General features: G+C 44.1%; 2 protein-coding genes across 8 annotated transcripts in view; one reads left to right on the plus strand and one right to left on the minus strand.

Moving 5' to 3' along the window:
• The first annotated feature begins 990 nt into the window (after positions 1-990).
• tmem258 (transmembrane protein 258) lies at positions 991-15,306 on the plus strand. The gene is made up of 4 exons (XM_069899371.1): positions 991-1,097; positions 11,216-11,325; positions 14,428-14,577; positions 15,094-15,306. Exons 1-3 carry the CDS (start codon positions 1,095-1,097, stop codon positions 14,552-14,554), a joined length of 240 nt encoding a protein of 79 aa, XP_069755472.1. The 5' UTR covers positions 991-1,094; the 3' UTR covers positions 14,555-14,577; positions 15,094-15,306.
• Positions 14,428-26,690, minus strand: part of myrf (myelin regulatory factor) — a 269,264-nt gene continuing 257,001 nt past the window's right edge. For 5 of the 7 annotated variants that reach the window (XM_069899350.1, XM_069899342.1, XM_069899366.1 and 2 more), the window contains 5 exons: positions 25,892-25,979; positions 24,969-25,046; positions 23,669-23,771; positions 22,635-22,709; positions 14,428-21,751 (listed from right to left, as the gene is read on the minus strand). In XM_069899350.1, coding sequence (XP_069755451.1) covers positions 21,665-21,751; positions 22,635-22,709; positions 23,669-23,771; positions 24,969-25,046; positions 25,892-25,979 — 431 coding nt within the window. In that variant the 3' untranslated portion in view covers positions 14,428-21,664. The remainder of the gene's footprint in view (positions 21,752-22,634; positions 22,710-23,668; positions 23,772-24,968; positions 25,047-25,891; positions 25,980-26,690) is intronic. The other 2 variants (XM_069899326.1, XM_069899335.1) reach the window with 2 other exon arrangements.

Consider the following 26,690-nt stretch of genomic DNA (forward strand, 5'->3'; position numbering starts at 1 on the left):
ACTGCAACATTGGTGAGACTACTTGCAATAATCAACAATTCTCCAAACATCTGGTCTATAATGTGAGATTTGTGGCAGTCAGTAAATTTAAAGTCAATATTTTTTATTGCCAAGGCAATCATTTCATGCCGCAAAATTATGCAAGTAACCGTCCAGGGACCAAACTGGTGCCACATGGATGGAGAAACTCAGCAGGTTAGATAGAATCTATAGGAGAAATGGACAAGTGCAATATTGCAGTTTATTGCAATATATTGCATATCCATAGCATTTGCAGATTTTCTTGTAGAAATGGTCTGTCACCGTTTCGGGACTGAAGCCTTGGCTCATGATTCCACCAGGAGTAGCCGTTCCCCTCGTGACTGTTGCCCACATTGACCCAGTGTTCTTACCCAATATTACAAGGACATGGTACACAGTAGGTGCTTTTAAACTGCAGCACCCGGGTAGCCCTCCTGGGACCCAGGTGTGATTAGTGGGGCAAAGGTGCCTCCAGCACCTTTTAAGATGAGTAAATTGCCAACCTGGCGATTTAAGGAGATCCCGCCCCCACAATGACGCGGTAAGTGACGTGTCACGCAAACTAGTTTCCCGACCAGCTGTCAGTCTTCCTCCCACCATCAATTGCGCTCCCCCCAACCCTTTCTCCCCCGTGACAGCAACCCTTCTCCACCCTGGGCCCTGGCAACGACCCCTCTCTCCCCCCCACCCCCCGATCACCGCAGACACTTCAGCCGGGGTTTCCCTGTAACACCAGCGCATAAACACTTTCATCGAAATAATTTGAGCAGAAAAACTGGTTTCTTGCCTCTGACAGCCGACCACATCGAACCCCATCTGTTCACGGACACAGTAGCCACAAAGGCTCATGGGAATTGTAGTTTCCGAGTATAAATTAAGAGAAGAAATAATTTGTTCGAAAAATTAAGATATTCACTATTAATTTGCTTTAAATTATACGGCGTGGCCTAAATTTAAATATGGAATGTTAAAAAGATTGGGGTTAAAGAGGTGCGTTGCAGACTACAATACCCAGAAGTTAGTGCGAGTGCAACGTCACTTCCTTTGTGGAGACGTGGCCCGACAGAGTGAAGATGGTGAGTGAGTGGCAGCTTGTGCTTCGGCTGAAGCTTAAAGTTGTGTTGGAGAGGTAGAAATGGGAAACGGTCCCGGGGTTGGGTCACAGTGGAGTCAAGGACCCACCCCGGGCGGCGGCGGCGGGGCTGAGGAGGTCCGCAGTGGTGCTGCAGCTCCCTGAGAGGTATTTCGGGGCCGTCTCGGTTAGCCCGGGGCCCCTGGGAGAAGGGGTAATGGTGGCGAGAGGCAGCGCAATGCGGGGTAGTGGGAGGCTGGTTGCATTTGGAGGGGGGGGGGGTTGGCTGTTTGCGTTTAGGGGGGTAGGTTGGGTATTTGCGTTTGGAGGGGGGTTGGGTGTTTCCGTTTGGGGGGTTGACTGTTTGCGTTGGGGGGGGGGTTGGCTGTTTGCGTTTGGAGGTGGGTTGGCTGTTTGCGTTTGGTGGGGGATTGGCAGTTTGCGTTTGGAAGGGGGTTGGCTGTTTGCGTTTGGAAGGGGTGTTGGCTGTTTGCGTTTGGAAGGGGGGTTGGCTGTTTGCGTTTGGAAGGGGGGTTGGCTGTTTGCGTTTGGAAGGGGGGTTGGCTGTTTGCGTTTGGAAGGGGGGGTTGGCTGCTTGCATTTGGAGAGTGGAGGGGGGGTTGGCTGTTTGCATTTGGAGAGTGGAGGGGCTTGGCTGTTTGCGTTTGGAAGGGGGGTTGGCTGTTTGCGTTTGGAAGGGGGGTTGGCTGTTTGCGTTTGGAAGGGGGTGTTGGCTGTTTGCGTTTGGAAGGGGGTGTTTGCTGTTTGCGTTTGGAAGGGGGGTTGGCTGTTTGCATTTGGAGAGTGGAGGGGGGGTTGGCTGTTTGCATTTGGAGAGTGGAGGGGCTTGGCTGTTTGCGTTTGGAGGGGGTTGGCTGTTTGCGTTTGGAGGGGTGGTTTGGCTGTTTGCGTTTGGGATGGGGGATTGGCTATTTGTGTTTGGAAGGGGGGTTGGCTGTTTGCGTTTGGTAGGGGGGTTGGCTGTTTGCGTTTGGTAGGGGGGTTGGCTGTTTGCGTTTGGACAGGTTTGGCTGTTTGCGTTTGGAGGGGTTTTGGCTGTTTGCGTTTGGAGGGGGTTTGGCTGTTTGCGTTTGGAGGGGGTTTGGCTGTTTGCGTTTGGAGGGGGTTTGGCTGTTTGCGTTTGGAGGGGGGTTTGGCTGTTTGCGTTTGGAAGGGGTTTGGCTGTTTGCGTTTGGAAGGGGGATTTGGCTGTTTGCGTTTGGAAGGGGGATTTGGCTTTTTGCGTTTGGAAGGGGGATTTGGCTGTTTGCGTTTGGAAGGGGGATTTGGCTGTTTGCGTTTGGAAGGGGGATTTGGCTGTTTGCGTTTGGAAGGGGGATTTGTCTGTTTGCGTTTGGAAGGGGGGTTGGCTGTTTGCGTTTGGAAGGGGGTGTTGGCTGTTTGCGTTTGGTGGGGTGGTTGGCTGTTTGCGTTTGGAAGGGGGTGGTTGGCTGTTTGCGTTTGGAATGGGGGGTTGGCTGTTTGAATTTGTGAGGGGGTTGACTTTGCGTTTGGAGGGGGTTGACTTTGCGTTTGGAGGGGGTTGACTGTTTGCGTTTGGAGGGGGTTGACTGTTTGCGTTTGGAGGGGGTTGACTGTTTGCGTTTGGAGGGGGTTGACTGTTTGCGTTTGGAGGGGGTTGACTGTTTGCGTTTGGTGGGGGTTGACTGTTTGCGTTTGGTGGGGGTTGACTGTTTGCGTTTGGAGGGGGTTGGCTGTTTGCGTTTGGAAGGGGTGGTTGGCTGTTTGCGTTTGGAAGGGGGTTTGTCTGTTTGCGTTTGGAGGGGGTTGGCAGTTTGCGTTTGGAGGCGGGGGTTTGGCTGTTTGCGTTTGGAAGGGGATTGGGTGTTTGCGTTTGGAAGGGGGGCTTGGCTGTTTGCATTTGGAAGGAGGGTTGGATGTTTGCTTTTGAAAGGGGGTTTGGCTGTTTGCGTTTGGAAGGGGGGATTGGCTGTTTGCATTTGGAAGGGGGCATTGGCTGCGTTTGGAAGGGGAGTTGTCTGTTTGCGTTTGGAAGGGGGGATTGGCTGATTGCGTTTGGAAGGGGGGATTGGCTGTTTGCATTTGGAAGGGGGGTTGGATGTTTGCATTTGAAAGGGGGTTTGGCTGTTTGCGTTTGGAAGGGGGGATTGGCTGCGTTTGGAAGGGGAGTTGTCTGTTTGCGTTTGGAAGGGGGGATTGGCTGATTGCGTTTGGAAGGGGGGATTGGCTCTTTGCGTTTGAGGGGGGTTGGCTGTTTGCGTTTTGAGGGTGTTTGGATGTTTGCGTTTGGAAGGGGGTTTGGCTGTTTGCGTTTGGAAGGGGGGTTTGGCTCTTTGCGTTTGAGGGGGTTGGCTGTTTGCGTTTGGGGGGTTAACTGTTTGCGTTTGGGGGATTGGCTGTTTGCGTTTGGAGGGGGTTGGCTGTTTGCGTTTGGAGCAGGTTTGTCTGCGTTTGGAGGGGGTTTGGCTGTTTGCGTTTGGAGGGGGTTTGGCTGTTTGCGTTTGGAGGGGGGTTGGCTGTTTGCGTTTTGAGGGTGTTTGGATGTTTGCGTTTGGAAGGGGGTTTGGCTGTTTGCGTTTGGAAGGGGGGTTTGGCTCTTTGCGTTTGAGGGGGTTGGCTGTTTGCGTTTTGAGGGTGGTTGGCTGTTTGCGTTTGGGGGTTTGACTGTTTGCGTTTGGGGGTTTGACTGTTTGCGTTTGGGGGGTTGACTGTGCGTTTGGAGGGGGTTGGCTGTTAGCATTGGGTAGTTGGCTGTTTGCGTTTGGGGGGTATGCTCTTTGCGTTTGGAGCAGGTTTGGCTGTTTGCGTTTGGACGGGTTTGGCTGTTTGCGTTTGGATGTGGGTTTGGCTGTTTGCGTTTGGAAGGGGTTTGGCTGTTTGCGTTTGGAGGGGGTTTGGCTGTTTGCGTTTGGAGGGGGGTTGGCTGTTTGCGTTTGGTGGGGGGTTGGCTGTTTGCGTTTGGAAGGGGGATTTGGCTGTTTGCGTTTGGAAGGGGGATTTGGCTGTTTGCGTTTGGAAGGGGGATTTGGCTGTTTGCGTTTGGAAGGGGCATTTGGCTGTTTGCGTTTGGAAGGGGGGTTGGCTGTTTGCGTTTGGAAGGGGGTGTTGGCTGTTTGTGTTTGGTGGGGTGTTTGGCTGTTTGCGTTTGGAAGGGGGTGGTTGGCTGTTTGCGTTTGGAATGGGGAGTTGGCTGTTTGCATTTGGAGGGGGTTGACTTTGCGTTTGGAGGGGGTTGACTTTGCGTTTGAAGGGGGTTGACTCTTTGCGTTTGGAGGGGGTTGACTGTTTGCGTTTGGAGGGGGTTGACTGTTTGCGTTTGGAAGGGGGATTTGGCTGTTTGCGTTTGGAAGGGGGATTTGGCTGTTTGCGTTTGGAAGGGGGATTTGGCTGTTTGCGTTTGGAAGGGGGATTTGGCTGTTTGCGTTTGGAAGGGGGATTTGGCTGTTTGCGTTTGGAAGGGGGATTTGGCTGTTTGCATTTGGAAGGGGGATTTGGCTGATTGCGTTTGGAAGGGGGATTTGGCTGTTTGCGTTTGGAAGGGGGATTTGGCTGTTTGCGTTTGGAAGGGGGATTTGGCTGTTTGCGTTTGGAAGGGGGGTTGGCTGTTTGCGTTTGGAAGCGGTTTGGCTGTTTGCGTTTGGAGGGGGGATTTGGCTGTTTGCGTTTGGAGGGGGGTTGGCTGTTTGCGTTTGGTGGGGGGTTGGCTGTTTGCGTTTGGAAGGGGGATTTGGCTGTTTGCGTTTGGAAGGGGGATTTGGCTGTTTGCGTTTGGAAGGGGGATTTGGCTGTTTGCGTTTGGAAGGGGGGGTTGGCTGTTTGCGTTTGGAAGGGGGTGTTGGCTGTTTGCGTTTGGAAGGGGGTGTTTGGCTGTTTGCGTTTGGAAGGGGGTGGTTGGCTGTTTGCGTTTGGAAGGGGGAGTTGGCTGTTTGCGTTTGGAGGGGGTTGACTTTGCGTTTGGAGGGGGTTGACTTTGCGTTTGGAGGGGGTTGACTCTTTGCGTTTGGAGGGGGTTGACTGTTTGCGTTTGGAAGGGGGATTTGGCTGTTTGCGTTTGGAAGGGGGATTTGGCTGTTTGCGTTTGGAAGGGGGATTTGGCTGTTTGCGTTTGGAAGGGGGATTTGGCTGTTTGCGTTTGGAAGGGGGATTTGGCTGTTTGCGTTTGGAAGGGGGATTTGGCTGTTTGCGTTTGGAAGGGGGATTTGGCTGTTTGCGTTTGGAAGGGGGATTTGGCTGTTTGCGTTTGGAAGGGGGATTTGGCTGTTTGCGTTTGGAAGGGGGATTTGGCTGTTTGCGTTTGGAAGGGGGATTTGGCTGTTTGCGTTTGGAAGGGGGATTTGGCTGTTTGCGTTTGGAAGGGGGATTTGGCTGTTTGCGTTTGGAAGGGGGATTTGGCTGTTTGCGTTTGGAAGGGGGTTGGCTGTTTGCGTTTGGAAGGGGGTGTTGGCTGTTTGCGTTTGGTGGGGTGGTTGGCTGTTTGCGTTTGGAAGGGCGTGGTTGGCTGTTTGCGTTTGGAATGGGGGGTTGGCTGTTTGAATTTGTAGGGGGTTGACTTTGCGTTTGGAGGGGGTTGACTTTGCGTTTGGAGGGGGTTGACTGTTTGCGTTTGGAGGGGTTTGACTGTTTGCGTTTGGAGGGGGTTGACTGTTTGCGTTTGGTGGGGGTTGACTGTTTGCGTTTGGAGGGGGTTGGCTGTTTGCGTTTGGAAGGTGTGGTTGGCTGTTTGCGTTTGGAAGGGGGTTTGTCTGTTTGCGTTTGGAGGGGGTTGGCAGTTTGCGTTTGGAGGCGGGGGTTTGGCTGTTTGCGTTTGGAAGGGGATTGGGTGTTTGCGTTTGGAAGGAGGGCTTGGCTGTTTGCATTTGGAAGGAGGGTTGGATGTTTGCATTTGAAAGGGGGTTTGGCTGTTTGCGTTTGGAAGGGGGGATTGGCTGTTTGCATTTGGAAGGGGGCATTGGCTGCGTTTGGAAGGGGAGTTGTCTGTTTGCGTTTGGAAGGGGGGATTGGCTGATTGCGTTTGGAAGGGGGGATTGGCTGTTTGCATTTGGAAGGGGGGTTGGATGTTTGCATTTGAAAGGGGGTTTGGCTGTTTGCGTTTGGAAGGGGGGATTGGCTGTTTGCATTTGGAAGGGGGCATTGGCTGTGTTTGGAAGGGGAGTTGTCTGTTTGCGTTTGGAAGGGGGGATTGGCTGATTGCGTTTGGAAGGGGGGATTGGCTGTTTGCATTCGGAAGGGGGTTTGGGTGTTTGCGTTTGGAAGGGGGGTTGGCTGTTTGCATTTGGAAGGGGCTGTTGGCTGTTTGCATTTGGAAGGGGCTGTTGGCTGTTTGCGTTTGGAAGGGGGGATTGGCTGTTTGCATTTGGAAGGCAGTTTGACTGTTTGCATTTGGAAGGGGGTTTGACTGTTTGCGTTTGGGGGGGTTGACTGTTTGCGTTTGGAGGGGGTAGGCTGTTAGCGTTGGGTGGTCGGCTGTTTGCGTTTGGGGGTTATGCTGTTTGCGTTTGGAGCAGGTTTGGCTGTTTGCGTTTGGATTGGTTTGGCTGTTTGCGTTTGGAAGGAGTTTGGCTGTTTGCGTTTGGAAGGGGGTTGGCTGTTTGCGTTTGGTGGGGGGTTGGCTGTTTGCATTTGGAAGGGGGATTTGGCTGTTTGCGTTTGGAAGGGGGATTTGGCTGTTTGCGTTTGGAAGGGGGATTTGGCTGTTTGCGTTTGGAAGGGGGATTTGGCTGTTTGCGTTTGGAAGGGGGATTTGGCTGTTTGCATTTGGAAGGGGGGGTTGGCTGTTTGCGTTTGGAAGGGGGTGTTGGCTGTTTGCGTTTGGAAGGGGGTGTTGGCTGTTTGCGTTTGGAAGGGGGTTTGGCTGTTTGCGTTTGGAGGGGGTTGACTGCGTTTGGAGGGGGTTGACTGTTTGCGTTTGGAGGGGGGTTGACTGTTTGCGTTTGGAGGGGGGTTGACTGTTTGCGTTTGGAGGGGGTTGACTGTTTGCGTTTGGAGGGGGTTGGCTGTTTGCGTTTGGAAGGGGTGGTTGGCTGTTTGCGTTTGGAAGGGGTGGTTGGCTGCTTGCGTTTGGAAGGGGGGGTTGTCTGTTTGCGTTTGGAGGGGGTTGGCAGTTTGCGTTTGGAGGGTGGTTTGGCTGTTTGCATTTGGAAGGGGGATTGGGTGTTTGCGTTTGGAAGGGGGGCTTGGCTGTTTGCGTTTGGAAGGGGGCTTGGCTGTTTGCGTTTGGAAGGGGGATTGGCTGTTTGCGTTTGGAAGGGGGGATTGGCTGTTTGCATTTGGAAGGGGGGGTTGGATGTTTGCGTTTGAAAGGGGAGTTGGCTGTTTGCGTTTGGAAGGGGGGGATTGGCTGTTTGCATATGGAAGGGGGGATTGGCTGCGTTTGGAAGGGGAGTTGGCTGTTTGCGTTTGGAAGGGGTGATTGGCTGTTTGCGTTTGGAGGGGGGGATTGGCTGTTTGCATTTGGAAGGGGGTTTGGATGTTTGCGTTTGGAAGGGGGTGTTGGCTGTTTGCGTATGGAAGGGGGTGTTGGCTGTTTGCGTATGGAAGGGGGGGTTGGCTGTTTGCGTTTGGAAGGGTGGTTGGCTGTTTGCGTTTGGAGGGGGGTTTGGCTGTTTGCGTTTGGTGGGGGGTTGATTGTTTGCGTTTGCAGGTGTGGTTGATTGATTGCATTTGGAGGGGGCGTTGTCTATTTGCGTTTGGAAGGGGGATTGGCTGTTTGCGTTTGGAAGGGGGGATTGGCTGTTAGCGTTTGTAAGGGGGGATTGGCTGTTAGCCTTTGTAAGGGGGGATTGGCTGTTAGCGTTTGGAAGGGGGGATTGGCTGTTAGCGTTTGGAAGGGGGGATTGGCTGTTAGTGTTTGGAAGGGGTATTGGCTGTTTGCGTTGGAGAGGAGGGTTGGCTGTTTGCGTTGGGAAGGGGGGTTGGCTGTTTGCGTTGGGAAGGGGGGTTGGCTGTTTGCGTTGGAAAGGGGGTTTGGCTGTTTGCGTTTGGAAGGGGGTTGGCTGTTTGCGTTTGGAAGGGGGTTGGCTGTTTGCGTTTGGAAGGGGGTTGGCTGTTTGCGTTTGGAAGGGGGTTGGCTGTTTGCGTTTGGAAGGGGTATTTGGATGTTTGCGTTTGGAAGGGGTGGTTGGCTGTTTGAATTTAGAAGGGGATGGTTGGCTGTTTGCGTTTGGAAGGGGGTTGGCTGTTTGCGTTTGGAAAGGGAATTTGGATGCTTGCGTTTAGAAGGGGTGGTTGGCTGTTTGCGTTTGGAAGGGGGTGGTTGGCTGTTTGCGTTTGGAAGGGTGGTTGGCTATTTGCGTTTGGAGGGGGGCTTGGCTGTTTGCGTTTGGAGGGGGTTTGGCTGTTTGCGTTTGGAGGTGGTTCGGCTGTTTGCGTTTGGAGGTGGTTCGGCTGTTTGCGTTTGGAGGGGGTTCGGCTGTTTGCGTTTGGAGGGGGTTCGGCTGTTTGCGTTTGGAGGGGGTTCGGCTGTTTGCGTTTGGAGGGGGTTCGGCTGTTTGCGTTTGGAGGGAGTTCGGCTGTTTGCGTTTGGAGGGGGTTCGGCTGTTTGCGTTTGGAGGGGGTTCGGCTGTTTGCGTTTGGAGTGGGTTCGGCTGTTTACGTTTGGAGGGGGTTCGGCTGTTTGCGTTTGGAAGGGGGTCGGCTGTTTGCGTTTGGAAGGGGGTCGGCTGTTTGCGTTTGGAAGGGGGTCGGCTGTTTGCGTTTTGAAGGGGGTCGGCTGTTTGCGTTTTGAAGGGGGTCGGCTGTTTGCGTTTGGAAGGGGGTCGGCTGTTTGCGTTTGGAAGGGGGTCGGCTGTTTGCGTTTGGAAGGGGGTCGGCTGTTTGCGTTTGGAAGGGGGTCGGCGGTTTGCGTTTAGAAGGGGTGGTTGGCTGTTTGCGTTTAGAAGGGGTGGTTGGCTGTTTGCGTTTGGAAGGGTGTGGTTGGCTGTTTGCGTTTGGAAGGGTGGTTGGCTGTTTGCGTTTGGAAGGGTGGTTGGCTGTTTGCGTTTGGAGGGGGGCTTGGCTGTTTGCATTTGGAGGGGGTTGGCTTTGCGTTTGGAGGGGGTTTGGCTGTTTGCGTTTGGAGGGCGTTGGCTGTTTGCATTTAGAGGGGGTTTGGCTGTTTGCGTTTGGAGGGTGTTGGCTGTTTGCTTTTGGAGGGGGTTTGGCTGTTTGCATTTGGAGGGCATTGGCTGTTTGCGTTTGGAGGGCGTTCGGCTGTTTGCGTTTGGAGGTGGTTCGGCTGTTTGGAGGGGGTTCGGCTGTTTGCGTTTGGAGGTGGTTCGGCTGTTTGGAGGGGGTTCGGCTGTTTGCGTTTGGAGGGGGGTCGGCTGTTTGCGTTTGGAGGGGGGTCGGCTGTTTGCGTTTGGAGGGGGGTCGGCTGTTTGCGTTTGGAGGGGGGTCGGCTGTTTGCGTTTGGAGGGGGGTCGGCTGTTTGCGTTTGGAGGGGGGTCGGCTGTTTGCGTTTGGAGGGGTGTCGGCTGTTTGCGTTTGGAGGGGGGTCGGCTCTTTGCGTTTGGAGGGGGGTCGGCTGTTTGCGTTTGGAAGGGGGTCAGCTGTTTGCGTTTGGAAAGGGAATTTGGATGCTTGTGTTTAGAAGGGGTGGTTGGCTGTTTGCGTTTGGAAGGGGGTGGTTGGCTGTTTGCGTTTGGAAGGGTGGTTGGCTGTTTGCGTTTGGAGGGGGGGCTTGGCTGTTTGCATTTGGAGGGGGTTGGCTTTGCGTTTGGAGGGGGTTTGGCTGTTTGCGTTTGGAGGGCGTTGGCTGTTTGCGTTTGGAAGGGGGGATTGGCTGTTTGCGTTGGAGAGGAGGATTGGCTGTTTGCGTTGGAGAGGAGGGTTGGCTGTTTGCGTTGGAGAGGAGGGTTGGCTGTTTGCGTTGGGAAGGGAGGTTGGCTGTTTGCGTTGGAAAGGGGGTTTGGCTGTTTGCGTTTGGAAGGGGGTTGGCTGTTTGAGTTTGGAAGGGGGTTCGGCTGTTTGCGTTTGGAGGGGGTTCGGCTGTTTGCGTTTGGAGGGGGTTCGGCTGTTTGCGTTTGGAGAGGGTTCGGCTGTTTGCGTTTGGAGGGGGTTTGGCTGTTTGCGTTTGGAGGGGGTTCGGCTGTTTGCGTTTGGAGGGGGTTCGGCTGTTTGCATTTGGAGGGGGTTCGGCTGTTTACGTTTGGAGGGGGTTCGGCTGTTTACGTTTGGAGGGGGTTCGGCTGTTTGCGTTTGGAAGGGGGTCGGCTGTTTGCGTTTGGAAGGGGGTCGGCTGTTTGCGTTTGGAAGGGGGTCGGCTGTTTGCGTTTGGAAGGGGGTCGGCTGTTTGCGTTTGGAAGGGGGTCGGCTGTTTGCGTTTGGAAGGGGGTCGGCTGTTTGCGTTTGGAGAATGGAGGGCGGTTGGCTGTTTGCGTTTGGAGAGTGGAGGGGTGGGTTGCCTGCGTTTGGAGAGTGGAGGGGGTGTTGGCTGTTTCCGTTTGGAGAGTGGAGGGGGTGTTGGCTGTTTCCGTTTGGAGAGTGGAGGGGGTGTTGGCTGTTTCCGTTTGTAGAGTGGAGAGGGGGTTGGCCGTTTGCGTTTGGAGAGTGGAGGATGGGGTTGCAATGCAGGTCTCCTGTGCAGACTCCTTGCTAAAAATATAACCAGTATTCGGTAACAGGGAGGAAACCCTTGCATAAATACAGGGTTTTAATTGAACAGGGTGGATTTGTATGAAGGTAATTTAATTTGTATATTGTTGATGAACCTTGTGTATCTGTTGTGGCTGCAGCAAGTAAGACTTTTGCTACATTGCACATTAAACTTTTAATATAAGAGTTTATCATTATCATTTGTTTCTTTTGTGTCGCTTTTATAGTCTCAAGATAATAGCCGATTTTATTCTTGCTGAAAAAAGCAACAGGATTTTTATATTTCCACCTTGTTTTTGTCACTACCTATCAGTAGTATCCTACATCATCATCAAATAATTATTCACACATGCTTGGGCTTCAGTTCCACATGCTCAGTTTGTCTTCACATCTTTAAAGATATAAGTTGGACTATGAACTTCATTGGTGGTAATCATACAGGCTTTGGCTGATGTATATTCTGTGGCCTAATGCCCTGTATTGCCAGCATGTGGCCATTGGACAAGGAGCAACTCCAACAGGCTTGTCTATCACTATGATGGATTATTAATTATAACTTGTTTTCTTCAGGAGTTGGAGGCAATGACCAGATACACCAGCCCAGTCAATCCTGCAGTCTTCCCACATTTGACAGTGGTCCTTCTTGCTATTGGAATGTTCTTCACTGCATGGTTCTTTGTGTATCCTTTTGCATTGTGATTAATGTCACTTTTGGGTTCCGAGTGATGCGAAGGGTTACCATATTCACCTTCCGTGTTAGAACTGAAGTTCTATGCCTGAAGAGGAGTCCTGTTGCTTCCTTTTTGGTCATAAATCTTTGGCATCAGCGTTTACAGGTTGAGAGGGTAACTTGATAAAGCACTTTGGGCTTCAGTTGGAAAATCTGTACTTTACAAGAAACCAATGCATTTTCTCAGTTGGAAATGCATACTTTTGACAAATATTACAATTTTATTGTTTCTGGTGTTATCAGTACAGTTTTGGAACAAATTCAATATAGTAATAATATTTGAAAGTGGTGTAAAGGCTCAATGATGTTCATAGTCTGAGGATCTTGGGCTATAGAAAAGGAAAGTGGTGGAGATGGAGAGGCAAATTCCTAGCTTTCTTAAAAATTTTATTAAAACATTTTTATCCATATATGTAATCATAGCCAAATATAAAATACAATAATCAAATCTTAGTGTTGTGTCAATTATACATGATGGTATAAAATCCCCAATCCCCTCCCCCCCAACAAATCCCCAAGAAAAAAGTGAGAAAAAGCATGAAGGAAAAGAATTAACAGAAATGTAAAGAAAAGCAAGAAAAGAAACCTGTTGGCAGAAGACACCCCTCAACACATGGCTCTGACCATTTGTCTTTTAATTCTTTCAAGGAGGTTAATGAGGTTCTCAAAGTTTAGGGAAAACGTCTATAAATTAATGACAGCAATTTGTAAATACGGATGCCGGATTTTCAAAAATACATCATATTTATTTCTCAAATTATAAGTAATCTTCTCAAGAGGAACACAGCTATGGGTTCCATCGCTTCATGCCTAAATGAGAGTCTGATTTTCAAATTACTGTTATACATAATTCTTGCTACTGCAAATCTTTACAAATTCCTTTTGGTACATTTTAATTTCAATTTTGGTCATATCCCTACAATTTTACCTGGTTAAAATAACATTGGGCTTTGTCGAAATTTAATTCCTGTAACCTGTTCTTTTAAAAAAAAAAGCCAAATTTATCCAAAAGGGTCTCACTTTAGGACAGGACCAAGTAGAATGTTTTTTTTTTAAAAGTACTCATCTTCAGGCCACACAGATTCCTAGCTTGAGCCCTATTTGCAGCACCTAACCCCCACAAGATGACCTTAAGGCCACGCATTCATGCCAACATTTGGCCACCTACTTCCACCTCCACTCATCTGCAGAAAGCCCTGAATCAAAAATGGCTTTTAAGAAGCTACACTCTAGTTCTGATAACAAGTTGATGTGAAACTCTTCTGCCAGTGCCCTAACTTGCAATATGCATGTATTTACTATATGTTAGTCTCTTCCGTCCATCCTGTTTGGTGGCTGGTTAAACAACATCTAAATCCTTCCCTAGGCTTTGCCTGACTTGTCTCTCCCCTGAACTTATTTGCAATCTTTCAAGTTTAGTGATCTGTAATTACACCACGATTTTTGGTTATGTTTTCAGTTGCTGAAAAAAATGCTGGATCCCAAAATCTCTCTGCCTTAAATGCAGTGTCTTTGATCTGTTTTTTTTTTGGGCTAGAAAATTTCAGTGGGTCAGCAGTGTTTGCAGAGGCAAGGGGAAGGTTGACGTGCATGAGGTCCTGCAGATGCAGGGTTGAGACCCACAATGTTAACTATCCCTTTGCTTCAACAGCAGTTTGATTTTATTTCTCCAATTCTTGTGTCTGCTGCCTTGTGTGTTATAATTTTTTGGGGAGTGCTCCTGCACTGTATCGATATTCAGCTTTTTCAAAAGTTCTTGGAAGGAGATGTACATCTTTTGGTCTTTCTTGATAGAAAGTGCTGCAGAGTGTAGTGTAGGACCCACAGTGCTCGGTTTTGGTAAAAAGGAGCTGTGAACCTTGTGGGCTAGCAAAATTGTGAATACATGGAAGCATTTGGGAGAGATGATAGAAACTGAAGTGTGGAAATACAAATTAAATCCTGTGTAGGATTTACACATTCAATTTATGGAATTTATTGATGCTTTCATTTCTAAGCCATCTTGATTGAGTTTTTACAAAGCCAGTTATTGCTGTTTATTCTGTCCTCAATAGGAGGCGGCAATTTGCTTCAGATCTCAATCGAGAATCACATCCATTTGTTAAGACCATCGGGTGTAGGAGCCAAACAAGGCCTCTTGGGCCATTTGAATAATGGCTTGTACATTTCTCCTCCACCACATATTCTTGCCTTTTGATTAGAACCCATTAACCTCCACTTTAAATATGCCCAACGACTTAGTCTCCACAGTTGTCTGTGGCAACGATTTCCACAGATCCACCATCCTCTGACTGAAGAAACACTTAATCATCTCTTCTAAAGGGTCAGTCTTTGATTCTGAGGCTGTGTCCTCTAGTCAGAGACTCTTCTCCTCATCCACTCTATCCAGATCTTTCAATATTTGGAAGGTTTCAATGACATCCTGCCTGCCCCCCTCTCCCCTCCCAAAACTCTTCATCCTCAACTCTAATGAGTATGGGCCCAAAGCCATCAAATGCTCTTTATATATTATCCCCGAGATCATTCTGTAAACTTCCTCTGAATCCTTTCCAATGCCAGGACATTGTTTCCTAGATACAGGGCCCATGCTGCCCAATTACACCCGATTAACCTACAACCCTGGTACGTTTTGAACGGAGTGAGGAAACGAGTCCCTGGGGGAAAACCCACGCAGACATGGGGAGAATGTATCAACTCCTTACAGACAGCATGGGATTTGAACCCCAGTCCCAATCGTTGGCACTGTAATGGCAATGTACTAACCGCCAAGCCAACTCTGCTGTCCTTGTATTCTAGTCCTCTCAAAATATATCCCAACAGTATGTTAAACTACTAAGACCATATGGCCTTAAAGGCACAGGCCTGGACACTACTCCATTAAGATGGAGCAGAGTCATTGGATTGCATGAAGTCCTGTAAATCAGCATAACTTCTAAGGTATAGTGACATTTTCTTGTTAATATAATAGCTTCTAACAGTGTACACAGGTACCGTACAATTCAGACCTGTGGAAACCAAATGTAATGAGCATTTTTCTGAACCCTTTAACTAGATATGAAGTAACATCTACCAAGTACACACGGGATATCTATAAAGAGCTGCTGATTTCTCTGGTAGCATCGCTTTTTATGGGATTTGGAGTACTTTTCCTCCTCCTTTGGGTCGGTATTTATGTATGAGGGAAGCTGGGAGTGTCTGGGAGGTAAGGAACTGCTGTGGTATTTGAAAGCATGTAATCTTTGTGAGCAAAGTGGTAATATGGTAGCCTAATGCCCGCTTGTCCTCGCGCTACAGGTTCTTGGATATAAATAAAAAATGCCATGCCAGAAAGATGGCACTGCTCTACAGTGTAAATCCAACAAAGGAACATCTGTGCAAGGGGAGAGAAAATGTATTTCAATACTGACAAAAAGTTGAGCTCTCCAAGTCTGCAAAAAATCACTTTTTCTTGAATGAATGGGACTTTTTAATTTGTAGTTAAATCTTCCATAATCGTATGTAAGGGTCTTGTTGCTTTAATCCCATTATTGATGGCCTGACTTTGTTGCATGCTACTGTGCCCCTTTCCTGCGTAAAGCTTGATCAATGTAGAGTTAGGTCCCCTCTCCTAATTCTAGGCTCAGTGCTTGTGTTGCTGTTCACTTTTAAAGCATTATGGCTATGAATTTCTATATTAAAGCTGCACTGTTAATATAATTTTAATTTGTTTTGTATTCAGAGCAGAACATGAGGCCATTCCTTCAGGATGATTTCGCATGGACTTGCTTGTGGTGTTAATGCCTCTGGTTGTTGCAGAAGCAAGAGGCCTTCAAGATCCTCTGAGTAGCACCTGGAATTTTTATCAGATCTTAATGAACTAACAAAAATAATAAAAGCTTTGTTTGCATTTTGGTTTTTACTTTTCAAATTTAAAAATATATTCTTAATAATGCTTTGGTGTTCTGGCTGGTATGTTTTGTCTTTGGTTGAGATATCAGTTATATGGAATCTTTTGGCTCCTCTCTCTCTCTCTCTCTCTCATGTGTTATTTCATTCTGTTATTTGTAGTCGAGGAGGGAAGTTCATTATAATTTCATGTTTACTATTTAATTCCCAGCCTCAGCGATCTGAAAATAATTTTATTCACATGATGAGCAATTGGATGTAATTTTAGCCACCACGTTTCTGAAGCTTTCCATTGACTGTTAAATGCAGTAGAATGACCTGAAGTTGTGAAAGATGAAGACGACATAGAAGTTTTTCATAGTGTAAAATAGTGTACAACGGAGCCACTGCCTCACACACAAGTGATCCAGATTCAAACTTGACATCTGCTCCCAGTTTGTAATTTGTATGTTCTCCCTGAGTTTTTTGGTTAATTTATTACTGTAAATTGTCCTCAGTGGTAGAATCTGGGGAAGTTTTGATGAGAGATTGAGCATTAAAATGAGGATTAACATAAAATTAGTGTAAATGGGTAGTGGTGGTTGGTTTTGGACTTGGTGGAGCAAGAGGCATGTTTCTAATATATTTGTAAATTTTGTATTTTTTTTGGTATATAGTTGGAAAAGCTCGGTTTTGATTGGCCATCGCTAATTGCCCTTAAGATGAGCCACTTTTTTTTAACCATTGCAGTTTCAGAGGTGAAGGAACTGCTAGATTGTTGAGGAATAAGTTCTACGATTTGGATCCAGTAGTGAAGGAATAAATTTCCACATCAGAGTGGTGCCAGAGAAAATCTATAAGTGGTGTTGGTAATTCTGTGTCTTTAATGTAATTTTAATGTTTTTGTGCTCTCACTCCTTGATGGAGATTGTGAGCTCTGTTGGAGTAAGGGTGGTACAGATAGTCTAACAGTTAGAGCAACTCTATTGCAGTGTCTGTGACCCGGGTTCAAATCTGGCACTGTCTGTAAGGAGTTTGTATGTTCTCCCCTTGTTTGCGTGGGTTTCTTCCAGGTGCTCGACTTTCCTCCCACCCTTCAGAAAAATATGGGGATTGTAGGTTAATTGGTATATTTATAGGGGGCAAAGGTTTGTGGGCCAGTTACCGTTTTGTATGTCTAAATTTAAAAATAACCACTGTCACTTTTTGTAGGAAGACACTGCAGCCACTGTGTGTTGGTAGGGTAGGAAATAAATGTTTGGGTGAATTGTGTACCAGGCAAGTCTGGACTGTTTTGATCTAAATGCTGCTGCAAGAGGGAGTACTGTCATGCTTCTAACTCATTTCAAGTTGAGGATGGAAAGGCATATGAATGTTAAGAGGTAAGTTATTGATTGTAAAATAACCAATCTCTCAATTTGTAGTTAAAACAACAACTGAAGCTACAGAAAATCAAATGAGGCGGTATACGTGGAGGAAGTTTTATTCATTTTAATGTTTTTTCACCGAAACAATATTTGCGTGGTTGGGCAACCCCCTCTCCCAGGTGAAATGTACGCAGATGTTAGCTGATGCCAAAAGTGGATATTAACTCCAAATGGTATTTGGACTCCATATGAATCTCCTTCGAGTTCTACATTTTGATCACTGAATAAAGCAGTTCTGACTGTCTCAAAAGTGGTAATGCTCTATGTTTACCCTGAATAAACCAATCACAATTTTAATGACGTACAAGATCAGAAAGGAAAAGATACCAACCTAACCAATTCATCCCAAGACAGAATTATGTGGTTTAAAAACCAGCTATTGTTCAATTTTTTTGAAGTCTAAGATTCTGCCTGAGCAAAGTTGGGGCACTTTCCCTCAACCTCCTGAATTTAGACTCTGCCATCCTCCTCAAAATGATTTCATCAGACCAGGCAGATTACAAACTTTTGGACTTGATAGTGCTGTTTTGAAAGAGTTGAATTCTGCATATTTTAATTTGCACCTTTATCTTTGAATTGATTCTGCATTCTGCTCCACTGCACAGCCCCGTCCATCCTTTTCATTGTCTTTTTAAAATCCTTGGGATCACTAGTTCTGAGAGAGATCATCTGGAAAGGTTAGCCCTGCTTCTCCAGATCAATATTTCCAACTTTTATCCTCCAATTTCCAGTGTCTGCAGTAAATTGATTTTGAAATATAATTTTCTTAATGAAGGAGCAAGGCTTATACTGACAGAAAATCCAGAGCACAGGGGTTCAGACATGAGTGATAAATTTTAATTTAATCAAAACTGCAATAATTTCAAGTCAGTGGAAAAAAAGGAATAGATAACTATTGACTTATCTGCAAGAGATATGGAGAGGGCAAGTGGATAAGCCTGCTTTTGGGAAATGTGGGGAAAATTCATTGCTATAGGAAGAACAAGACAACATTATTTCTGAAACGGGACATTAGTGGTGGGTCATGAACTTTGAGAACAAATAGTATTTTGGTCTTGATTGCAAGGATCTTGGAGGACACTAAGGACATTTTGCTACAGTTTAACAGATTGCTAAAACCATAACTGAAGTGTGATGTGCTGTATTGGTCTTTTTGTAAGAAAAAAAATAATCGATTCCTGAGATTATGATAGACTTCACTAGGGTTTAGGGATGTCATATCAGAGAGAGGGATTGATTCCCTCAGTTTCCTCCAGTTCAATTCTGAGCTGGAAATCAGTAAGAGAATGAGGGATCAGGCATTCAAACAAGAGATGAGAATTCTGAAACAATGAGTATGATCCAATGTGGGACTGATAAATCTACGGATGCTGTCAAGGTGGAAAATGTACTTGGAAATTAGCTACTTTGAGGACGTCCCAGGATTTCACTGACTATCCAAGCTGGCCAACTGGTTTTCTGTGGGGGTGAACTGTGTCTATGTTTTATAGGGTTTTAATGCAGCCTCAAAAGTACAGAAATCCTTTTGATAGTGAATTTTGTAACAGGTTGCTGGTAAATTTATAGGGTTTGAGTTTTCATAGTAAATAACTGGAGGAAATGGGTAATAATGCTTTATTGTTAAATGCTAGGTAAAAAAAATTATACAGATCAATTTGACAATTAACGTTTGAAATTAAAATATTTCTTCAAGCATTGTTAAAAAAAAAAGGTACTAGTGGTGTGTGTTATCTCAACAGGTGACAGCTGAATATACCATGAATCACAGGAATATTTTAGTTATATTTATTGCATATCAACAGCTGCAGTACTATTTGGTAAGAGATGAACATACTCCACGGTCATTTTACGTTTCGTCAAAGAACAATTCCTACCTTTGCAACAGAAGAGATCAAATAATTAGCCACGTTATATACCCTCTTAATATTACAATCTATTAGTCAGATGGGTGGCATGATTAATTATAGGTCAAAAATGGAAAATAACTCCCTCCAAATGATACCTTTTTTACAATATAACCTGGATAATCTGATGTTTTCAGTATGGATTTTCCTGCAATTAATTTGGTGGGGTGATGGATGATACACATCAATTCGATAGGAAGGGAATGGGGCAAATACAGGGATGAGCTTAGGTACCCTTCTTGGGACAAAAGGCCTGTTTTAAAAAAAAAAGATGGTGCTTTAAGACATTTTGGACATCTTTTAATTGATTTTAAAATGTTTGCATATCCCTGACTGCAATAGAAAGGCTCATTTTGCTATATGGACAATGGTTACTGAGAAGGATTGGCTAGGTATGTTATTTAATCTCCACTGTTGTGACACAAGTTTTACACAAGTTCTAAGTTGACACACAAGTGAACAAAAGCAGTCAACTGTCCAGACATAAGATACAGAACAATAAATATATATACCTCAAGTATATTGAAGCTAAAAAATAAAACTAGCAGAAATGTATTTGTAAGCCTAGCTTACTCATAACCCACAGTAGAATAAAACAAAAGTCCTAACATGTAAAAAAGCTAATGTACGTACAACGATTAACAAGTGATTGTAAAAATAAAATAAAAATTAGTGCTTTAAGAAATGATTGCAACAGCAATTAAAATACATAATATTTACAAGGAGCTTTGAGCTATTTTTAATTAGCAATTTATATTTTTAAGATAGTTATTAAGTTTAAGCAGTGGGAGCAGTGCCTCCTGCCAGCATTAATCTTGGTGCCACATGGCCTGACCTTTTCGTGGGAGTCCATTGACCTGTGTTTGATACAAACCAGTTTCTATTTTGGAAAGGTATCAACACCCTTAATGTTAATTTATTGTGAGCATTTTCAAACCTCTCCAATTTTATTCCTCCTGAAGGTTGATTCTGGACTGAAGCAAAGTAAGAGAGAAATGTGCTAATTTTATCCCTCACCTAAATGTCCTGTGCAGAAATCCAGAAACTTAAAGTCACCTGAACTGTGAATGGTGGAGGGAGTGTAGGATAGGCACAGTGTGTAATTCTCACCCAGAATAAGTGTCAAATTCAAGGACGGCAGTTCTACAATCCCCAATTATCCTCTAATACCTTGCCCAAGTAGGTTGTGATCTTGCATGAGGCCAAACAATGAGCAGCATTATAACAAGGCCACAAGAAATGGGAGAAGTAAGTGGCACGTGGCCCCTCAGCCTGATCGGCCAAATGATGGGACAGACTGATCAGATCATTGCCTTCAGTTTTAATTTCTTGCCTGATTCCAATTGGAGCCAAGACTGATCCTGTCTTCAACTGATGTCCATGTAGAAACATTTCCCAGCAGAATTGCTGACTGTCGACAACCAGGAATTGGATCCTCGTCTGAATACCCTTCCCTGAGTTAATTACAGCATCCACACTTCTGAACTGGACATACTGAGGAATCGAAAGCGCAACCTCTCACTCAACCAAGTCAGGTAAAGGCTATTTAAAATAAGAATGAACAAATTCTTTGTTATAAACAAAGTTGAGATAATTTGATACAGTAACAGTCATGTGCAGTTGTTGCAGTACCTTGAGCTATAGCATTCCCAATAACTGATGTAACCTTGATGTGAGAGAATTTTATTTATGATCACTCCAGACAGTAGTTAAGATTCACATCCTAGACTCTGGAAGGGGTGGAAATTCATTTGCATAAATTTGGGAAACCAAACCTGGAGTTTACAGACTCTCCTCTTGATGGATTCAGTACACATACAGGCTTGGTGACTGATCTTTCCTCCTATCACCACTTTAAGGACTTCTTGAGATAAATGTGTGGAGGTTTAAGAACACTTTCCATTCTGGGAATCCTTTGGTCAGTGGTGGCACACCAGGCTAGGGGCTAAAACCTCCTCATTGGCTGCAGTTATTTTATTCTCAGAAGAGCACCTTCTGCAAAAAATGTATGGCATTTGGACTGTTTCTGCACTAGTTTGACTGTTCTGATGGTCTGGAACTATCTGTATACTCGCACATTTTTCAAGATAGCCATTAATTAGTTACTAGACCAGTACAAGATCGTCACTTAGTATTGTAAAAATACACTGTTTACTAAAGACCAGAACCAATTACTTCAACTCATTCCATTGTTTTGCATTGATAACATCCATTTGTCCACATACACATTAACGTTAATACTATCCTTTCGTCCATTTTCCAATCATCAGGCATCTCCCTGAGGTGCTTGCTGATTCTTGTTGAATTACACTTCTCCAGGAGCCAATAGCCCTTCCAGTACTATTGTCAAGTGACGATTCTTCATTAGAAAACAATTTTACTTTAGATATTATTGCAACTCAGTCCGATTCTGTCCACACAAGATTTTGGAGGATAAGTCATTGAACAGTAAGCAGCATCAGTGACATTTGACTGACTTCCCCTGTGCAGGGCACTGCAACGGATTTTGGTTCTCTATCTGCAACCATGGCAGAGATCAGCAGTAAGAACTGTTTACTGAAAATTAAATCATTAGGTGTCTAAATTTTGTGTGGTGTACTGAGGAATGTTAATGGGATATCTTCTGATTACATTTTCTCAGTATTATTAATTCTGTTTATTGCATAGCTGGGAAAAATTTGGTTTTGACACTACAATCCTAATCTTAAACTTGAACCCTACAGAAGCTCTTGGATTCATTTGGTTTTAGCCATAATTTTGACTTTTTTTAAATTAAATGGTATCTTTTACAAAAGACTATTGCATGGAAAAATACCATCCCAAATTTATTTGTAGGAAAGAGAAAATTTCCATCTTCTCTCTCTCTTTCCCCCAGCCCCAATCCCTTCACTCAAAGTGTAAAAGTTCCTGTCCCAGCAGGAAGTGGTAAGTGCAGGCTGTAGGTACGTGGTGTGCAAAACTTCTCAATCACACCAATGTCTCCTTTGGTCGTTCTGAGTGGCTACATTGTCTTGGACCAGGAAAGATTCCTCATTCATGATGGAACTTGTGAGGAGGAAAGCGAGTAGTCTCTCACCATGGAGCCCCTTCCTGTTCAATTGCAGACTCGGTAGAAATGGAAGCTGTATTGTGTGAAGGTCTCTCCTGCAGATGTGCCCTTGCTGTTGCATGTAGCCCGATTCTGCAAAGAGAAAATAATCCTGTAGACCTGTCTGCACCATTCATTGCAACAATGTACAAGAAATGAAAGACCACTGTTGAGGGGTTTGCTTAGACAGTAGGGAGCATTTTGTGCATTGAGCCTGGAATTGTCCTTGATGAGGTTCTCTATACTTTCTAATGCAATGCAGATGATATAATATCTCCCAAAGCTCCAAATGTTCTTTCCAGGTGAAACTATAATATATTTCTTTCTAGTTAGCTGTCCTTCTGCCTTTCTCTGCATTTTTTCCCCATATCATCATAATTGATACAAACATTTGCACTTTCTTTCTTTCACTTCAGATATAAAGAACCTTGCAAGAGTTTTACATTCTGAGTTGTAGGGAGATGATGATGTATAACTGTAAAATTTTCTTGCATTAACCCAGTTTCTTTATGCTGCATGACCGGATGAGTTCCTCCAATATTTTTGTTTTTACTTTCATAACAGATGTTGGTTCTCCTGAATATTTTCTTATAGTGTTTAGCATTGCAATTTTTGATTTTTATTAGAAATGAGTATGGTGGGGATAACTGCAAATGTCCTATCTACCTGTATTAGAATGTAAAGTTTAAAAAAAATATTATGTAGAACTGAGCTTATGTTATAAACGTTGAGAGCATTTTTAAACACAGGAAAAAGGTGGGAATGTTTCAGCTACAGATTCTTTTGAGTTGGACTCGATTTATGCTTTAAGGTCTGAAGAAAATTCAGAACTGGACAATTAATTCTTCATTCCTTTGAAGATGCATCATGTTCAGCAATTACAATGTACTGGTCATCAATAACCTATTTCCAGTTGGATCAAATATAATACTTTTTTCCCCGATCTGTTTTAATGTCAGTTTTGCTTGGTACTCACCGAAATGGTCACTCGAAAGTGATAGGTGATGTCGTAGTATGGCCCAACCATCAGTGGCCAATTATGTGTTGTCCCCTGTGGTAGAAAGAGATGGTAAATACAATGTTAACCTCAATATTAATTCAATCTTTGGTCAACAAATATTGATGAAAAAAACATTGAAATCATACTCATAAAATTGGCAACATCCTCAGTTATTGTGAAACATTATTATTTACCAAAAGCAGACAGGATTAGTTTTGTTGGGACATTTTGGTTGGTGTGGGAATGTTAAGGTAAAGGGCCTGTTTTCACACTCTATGACTCTTTTAAAAACTGCTACTGCTAATTGATCTAAACCCATATTTATTCATTGTTATTAGTGTTAAAATGCTGTGAAAATCTACATTGCATTACTTTGTTTCACATGAATAAATTGCCCAAAACCCTAACATTATTAATGTTGTTATTGGCTAGTTGATGATTGCAAATACCTTCATACGTATTTGTAAAATGATAGTGGATCCTTGACAGGATACGCAGGAAAGATCAAAGTTTGAGAAAAACCTGATAGAGCATAGCCTGAAACCAGGGTGAGATGCTTCAATGCCATGGCATTTATGAAGACCATTGATAACATTACACTTTTGGGAATTATGGTACTTTATTCTCAGATGGAAATTTTGACCCAAGTCCATTATTGATCCAGAGAATTTTAGTTGACTTCCTGTTCTAGATATCCAAAGGAGATTATGTTCAATCACTCTCCAAGATGATAATAGAGGATTCAGCATGTTATTTTCTGAGAAAGATATATTGTGAAGATGAGTTTCACAAGTAGGAATTTCTCAGAAATAGCTACCTAAGGTTAGGTATGATAATAATACTGTTTGTAAGCAACCCCAAATCTTTGAAATAGTTTATTAGTAATAGCTGAATGAACAAGTGCTTTGAAGGAATTAAAAATAAACCCAAACAACATTGCACTACAACCCCAGCGTCTGTAGACTTTCCTGTTTAACTCAATACTGCACGCTACTGCTTTCAGCATTTACCTGGGTGACTGAAGTTTCCATCTTCAAGCCAGTATTTGATATAGTCCCACATAAATTGCCATAGTCGACACTACACAAGTAAACAACCATAGGCAAAGAGGTCCTAAAATACAAAAAAAGAGATGTGTAAATTTGGAATAATGGGTAAATTTTGCTTGTGGAATTGGAGTTTGAATTGAATCCAGAATTGCTCTTGAGCATCTATGAGGTGGACGCAACCAGTTTTCATTGAACACTTAAAGGGAAACACAGTGGTTGAGAAGTTATACTATAGTCCTGCCAATCCTCAATAGAAGAGCTGCAAACAATTCTGATTATTACATCGTAGGGTGATTCACGCTGGAGAGAATATAGTGCAAGTTTACCAGAGAGATGTATGCATACCAATAGTCAAATGACATTACAAAAATCATGGTTCTATTTCCTGGAAATTTTAAAAAAACAAAGGGATATTTGAACAAAATTTTCAATACATTGAAGGAAACAAGGTTTATTGAAATTATTTCCTCTGCTCCAAGAGTTTAAAAATTACAGCCAGGCCTTCCAGAAGATAGAGTTCAGAACTCTTGTCTGCAAATGATATCTAACCATGGTTATTTTTCAAAGGAGAGAAAAGGCTTATGGTATTAAATGCACTTATTCTGTAGTTAGGAATTTCTACCATTTAATCATAAGTTGATCATCACTCAAACTTTGGTGTTTTAAGGGAATACCAGGCTAGTTTTTCCCAACATCTTCATAATTCAAACTGCAAAGGATTTTGAGTCAGTAAATAAATATCTAGAAAAGTTGCATGATAACAATTATTTATTTTATTTCTGTCATGATCACAATCAGTGAAACTCGTACTCAGTCAGAAGCTACCTTGACAAATTTCCATACCTTGTTATTTTATTGCAGACAACCAATTATTATTGAACATCTAAATGACTTTGTTGAGCGCTGCTTTGCACTGTTTATACAGGGATAGTATTAAGTCCATTTCAAATTTCTTTCTCTACCTGGGTTCCACTTTGCAACTTTAATCAGCTATTTTTAGTGCAAATTGTACCAGTGGATCAGGACTGAGTCTAGAAACATAAGACTGAGTGCTCTTCCCCACCATCTCCAAAGTTTACTCAGCATGTTACTTCTACAAAACAGTTGAAGTGACTGGTCGAGCAGGACACCCTCTTGCTAATCCACAGTAAGATAAACAATTTTGTTATTTACATGCTTTTTTGAACTACAATACATCACTCGTGTCCAATACATTATTTATAATGGTTGCCATTCCATTAGCAGAAAGCAAGTCACTTACTTCATTTGCAGGGTGATGCTGACATCTAAGGATGTGGTTTTGCTGACTGGGATTGAATAAGTATAATTCCCCGAGCTACTGAAAGCAAAGGATATTAGTGCATGAGCAGATGACAGCAGCTTTAAATACCATAAAGTCATTAACAACCAACATTTCCAACAGTTTAGTTGCTGCCTTAGGAATCAATCTATGAGGGAATCCAGCACAATGTGCAACTCTAGAATTGTACAACCACTATGGTGGAAGCCAAAGGCATTACTTTGTCTTGCCTATTCCGCAAGATGAAGAACTGGCTGGTATTTGTCCATGCCTTGATGGAGAGCTCGGGCCAGAAATGTTGGTTTTGTATCTTTATCTTTGCTATATAAAGGACACTGTTTGACCTGCTGAGTTTCTCCAGCATTGTGTTTTACCTTAAACCATTCAAATTATCTGGGTATGTGATATCTGGATCAGTTCTTCACCCAGTTTCATGTTTAAAAACATTTTCTCAGTTTGTCAGAAAATGGCTTTGTTTTCTGTGTCCCTGAAAGACATTAGTGAACCACGTTGTTTTTGATGCCAGTCTTGCTGTTTCACAGCCACCCAAGTTCAGAATTTTTGAAAATTTAATTAACTATCCTTGCTGCATATCAGGATCATTGGGCTAAGAACATATTCATCGAACCACGACATGCTACTTGAGACCTTTTTGTTCAAACTGTACCCAATGATTATTATGTACAGATTTTGCTATTCTGGGCATTCCCTTAATTTTGTAGAAATTCTGGAGCTATCTGGTTAAAATGTGCACCATTCACTTAATTAGTCACACTGAGAATCCTATTCTTGTTCTTGTGGTCTAGCTTTAACCCTGACATTTGAATTAACATCAAATTTAACATCAGTTACATCAAGAATATGATACTGCAGATATTTTTTACCTGCATGATCCCTGTGACAGACAGTACTGCTCTGTGATTTCCAGCCCATTCTCAACTATTTGCATAGAAGTTAAGGTGGTGTTCTGCCCTTTAGAAAGGGAAAAAGAAGAATTATTACAATTTACTGACCAAGAAACATGTATGTTTGCATGATGTAATGTCTACATGTGTTGGTGCAAATATGATTCTTGGTATATATTTATTGTGGTAATGTATGTAATGTTTCTATTCTAAATACAAAGTGAATAGACATTCAAAATCATGGATTTAATGTATTCCTTCCTTTACTATAGATTTCTTAAATTCTTTCTCTCAATCATCATTTGTTACAATGATGAGAAAGCCTAAAGCTGCAAGAAAGATTCCACGGTTTAGTATAATCCAATTGTCCCTCAATTCTACCTCAGCTCTATGATACAATGCCTGCAGCAGCATGGGGGTACCAGAATCTTTCCTATTGGTTGATGACACCCTCACGTCGATTTATTACCAATCCTTATAAATGCAGTGACAAACTCTCTGCTCTTTAAGAAGGCTGTTGGATTATCTGAGCAAAATCAGGTTCTCTGAACTTCAACAACATTTTGTGCTCCAGACTGAGGAGGTCAACTTGATATTAAAAATTTCCCAGTCATTTTCAACTAAAATGTTCCTAAAACTATTGAAGTGCATTTCGATAATTCTCAGCCTAAACATTTTAAAATTCGCTCTGAGTAATGCTTGTCTATGAACATTTTATGAGCAAATGTTTTAGCATTGTGGGGCTGATTCCCAAATGTATGCAACAAATTTTTTATGT

The sequence above is a fragment of the Narcine bancroftii genome, chromosome 1 (genome assembly GCF_036971445.1).
Source record: "Narcine bancroftii isolate sNarBan1 chromosome 1, sNarBan1.hap1, whole genome shotgun sequence".
NCBI classification, from domain to species: Eukaryota; Metazoa; Chordata; class Chondrichthyes; order Torpediniformes; family Narcinidae; genus Narcine; species Narcine bancroftii.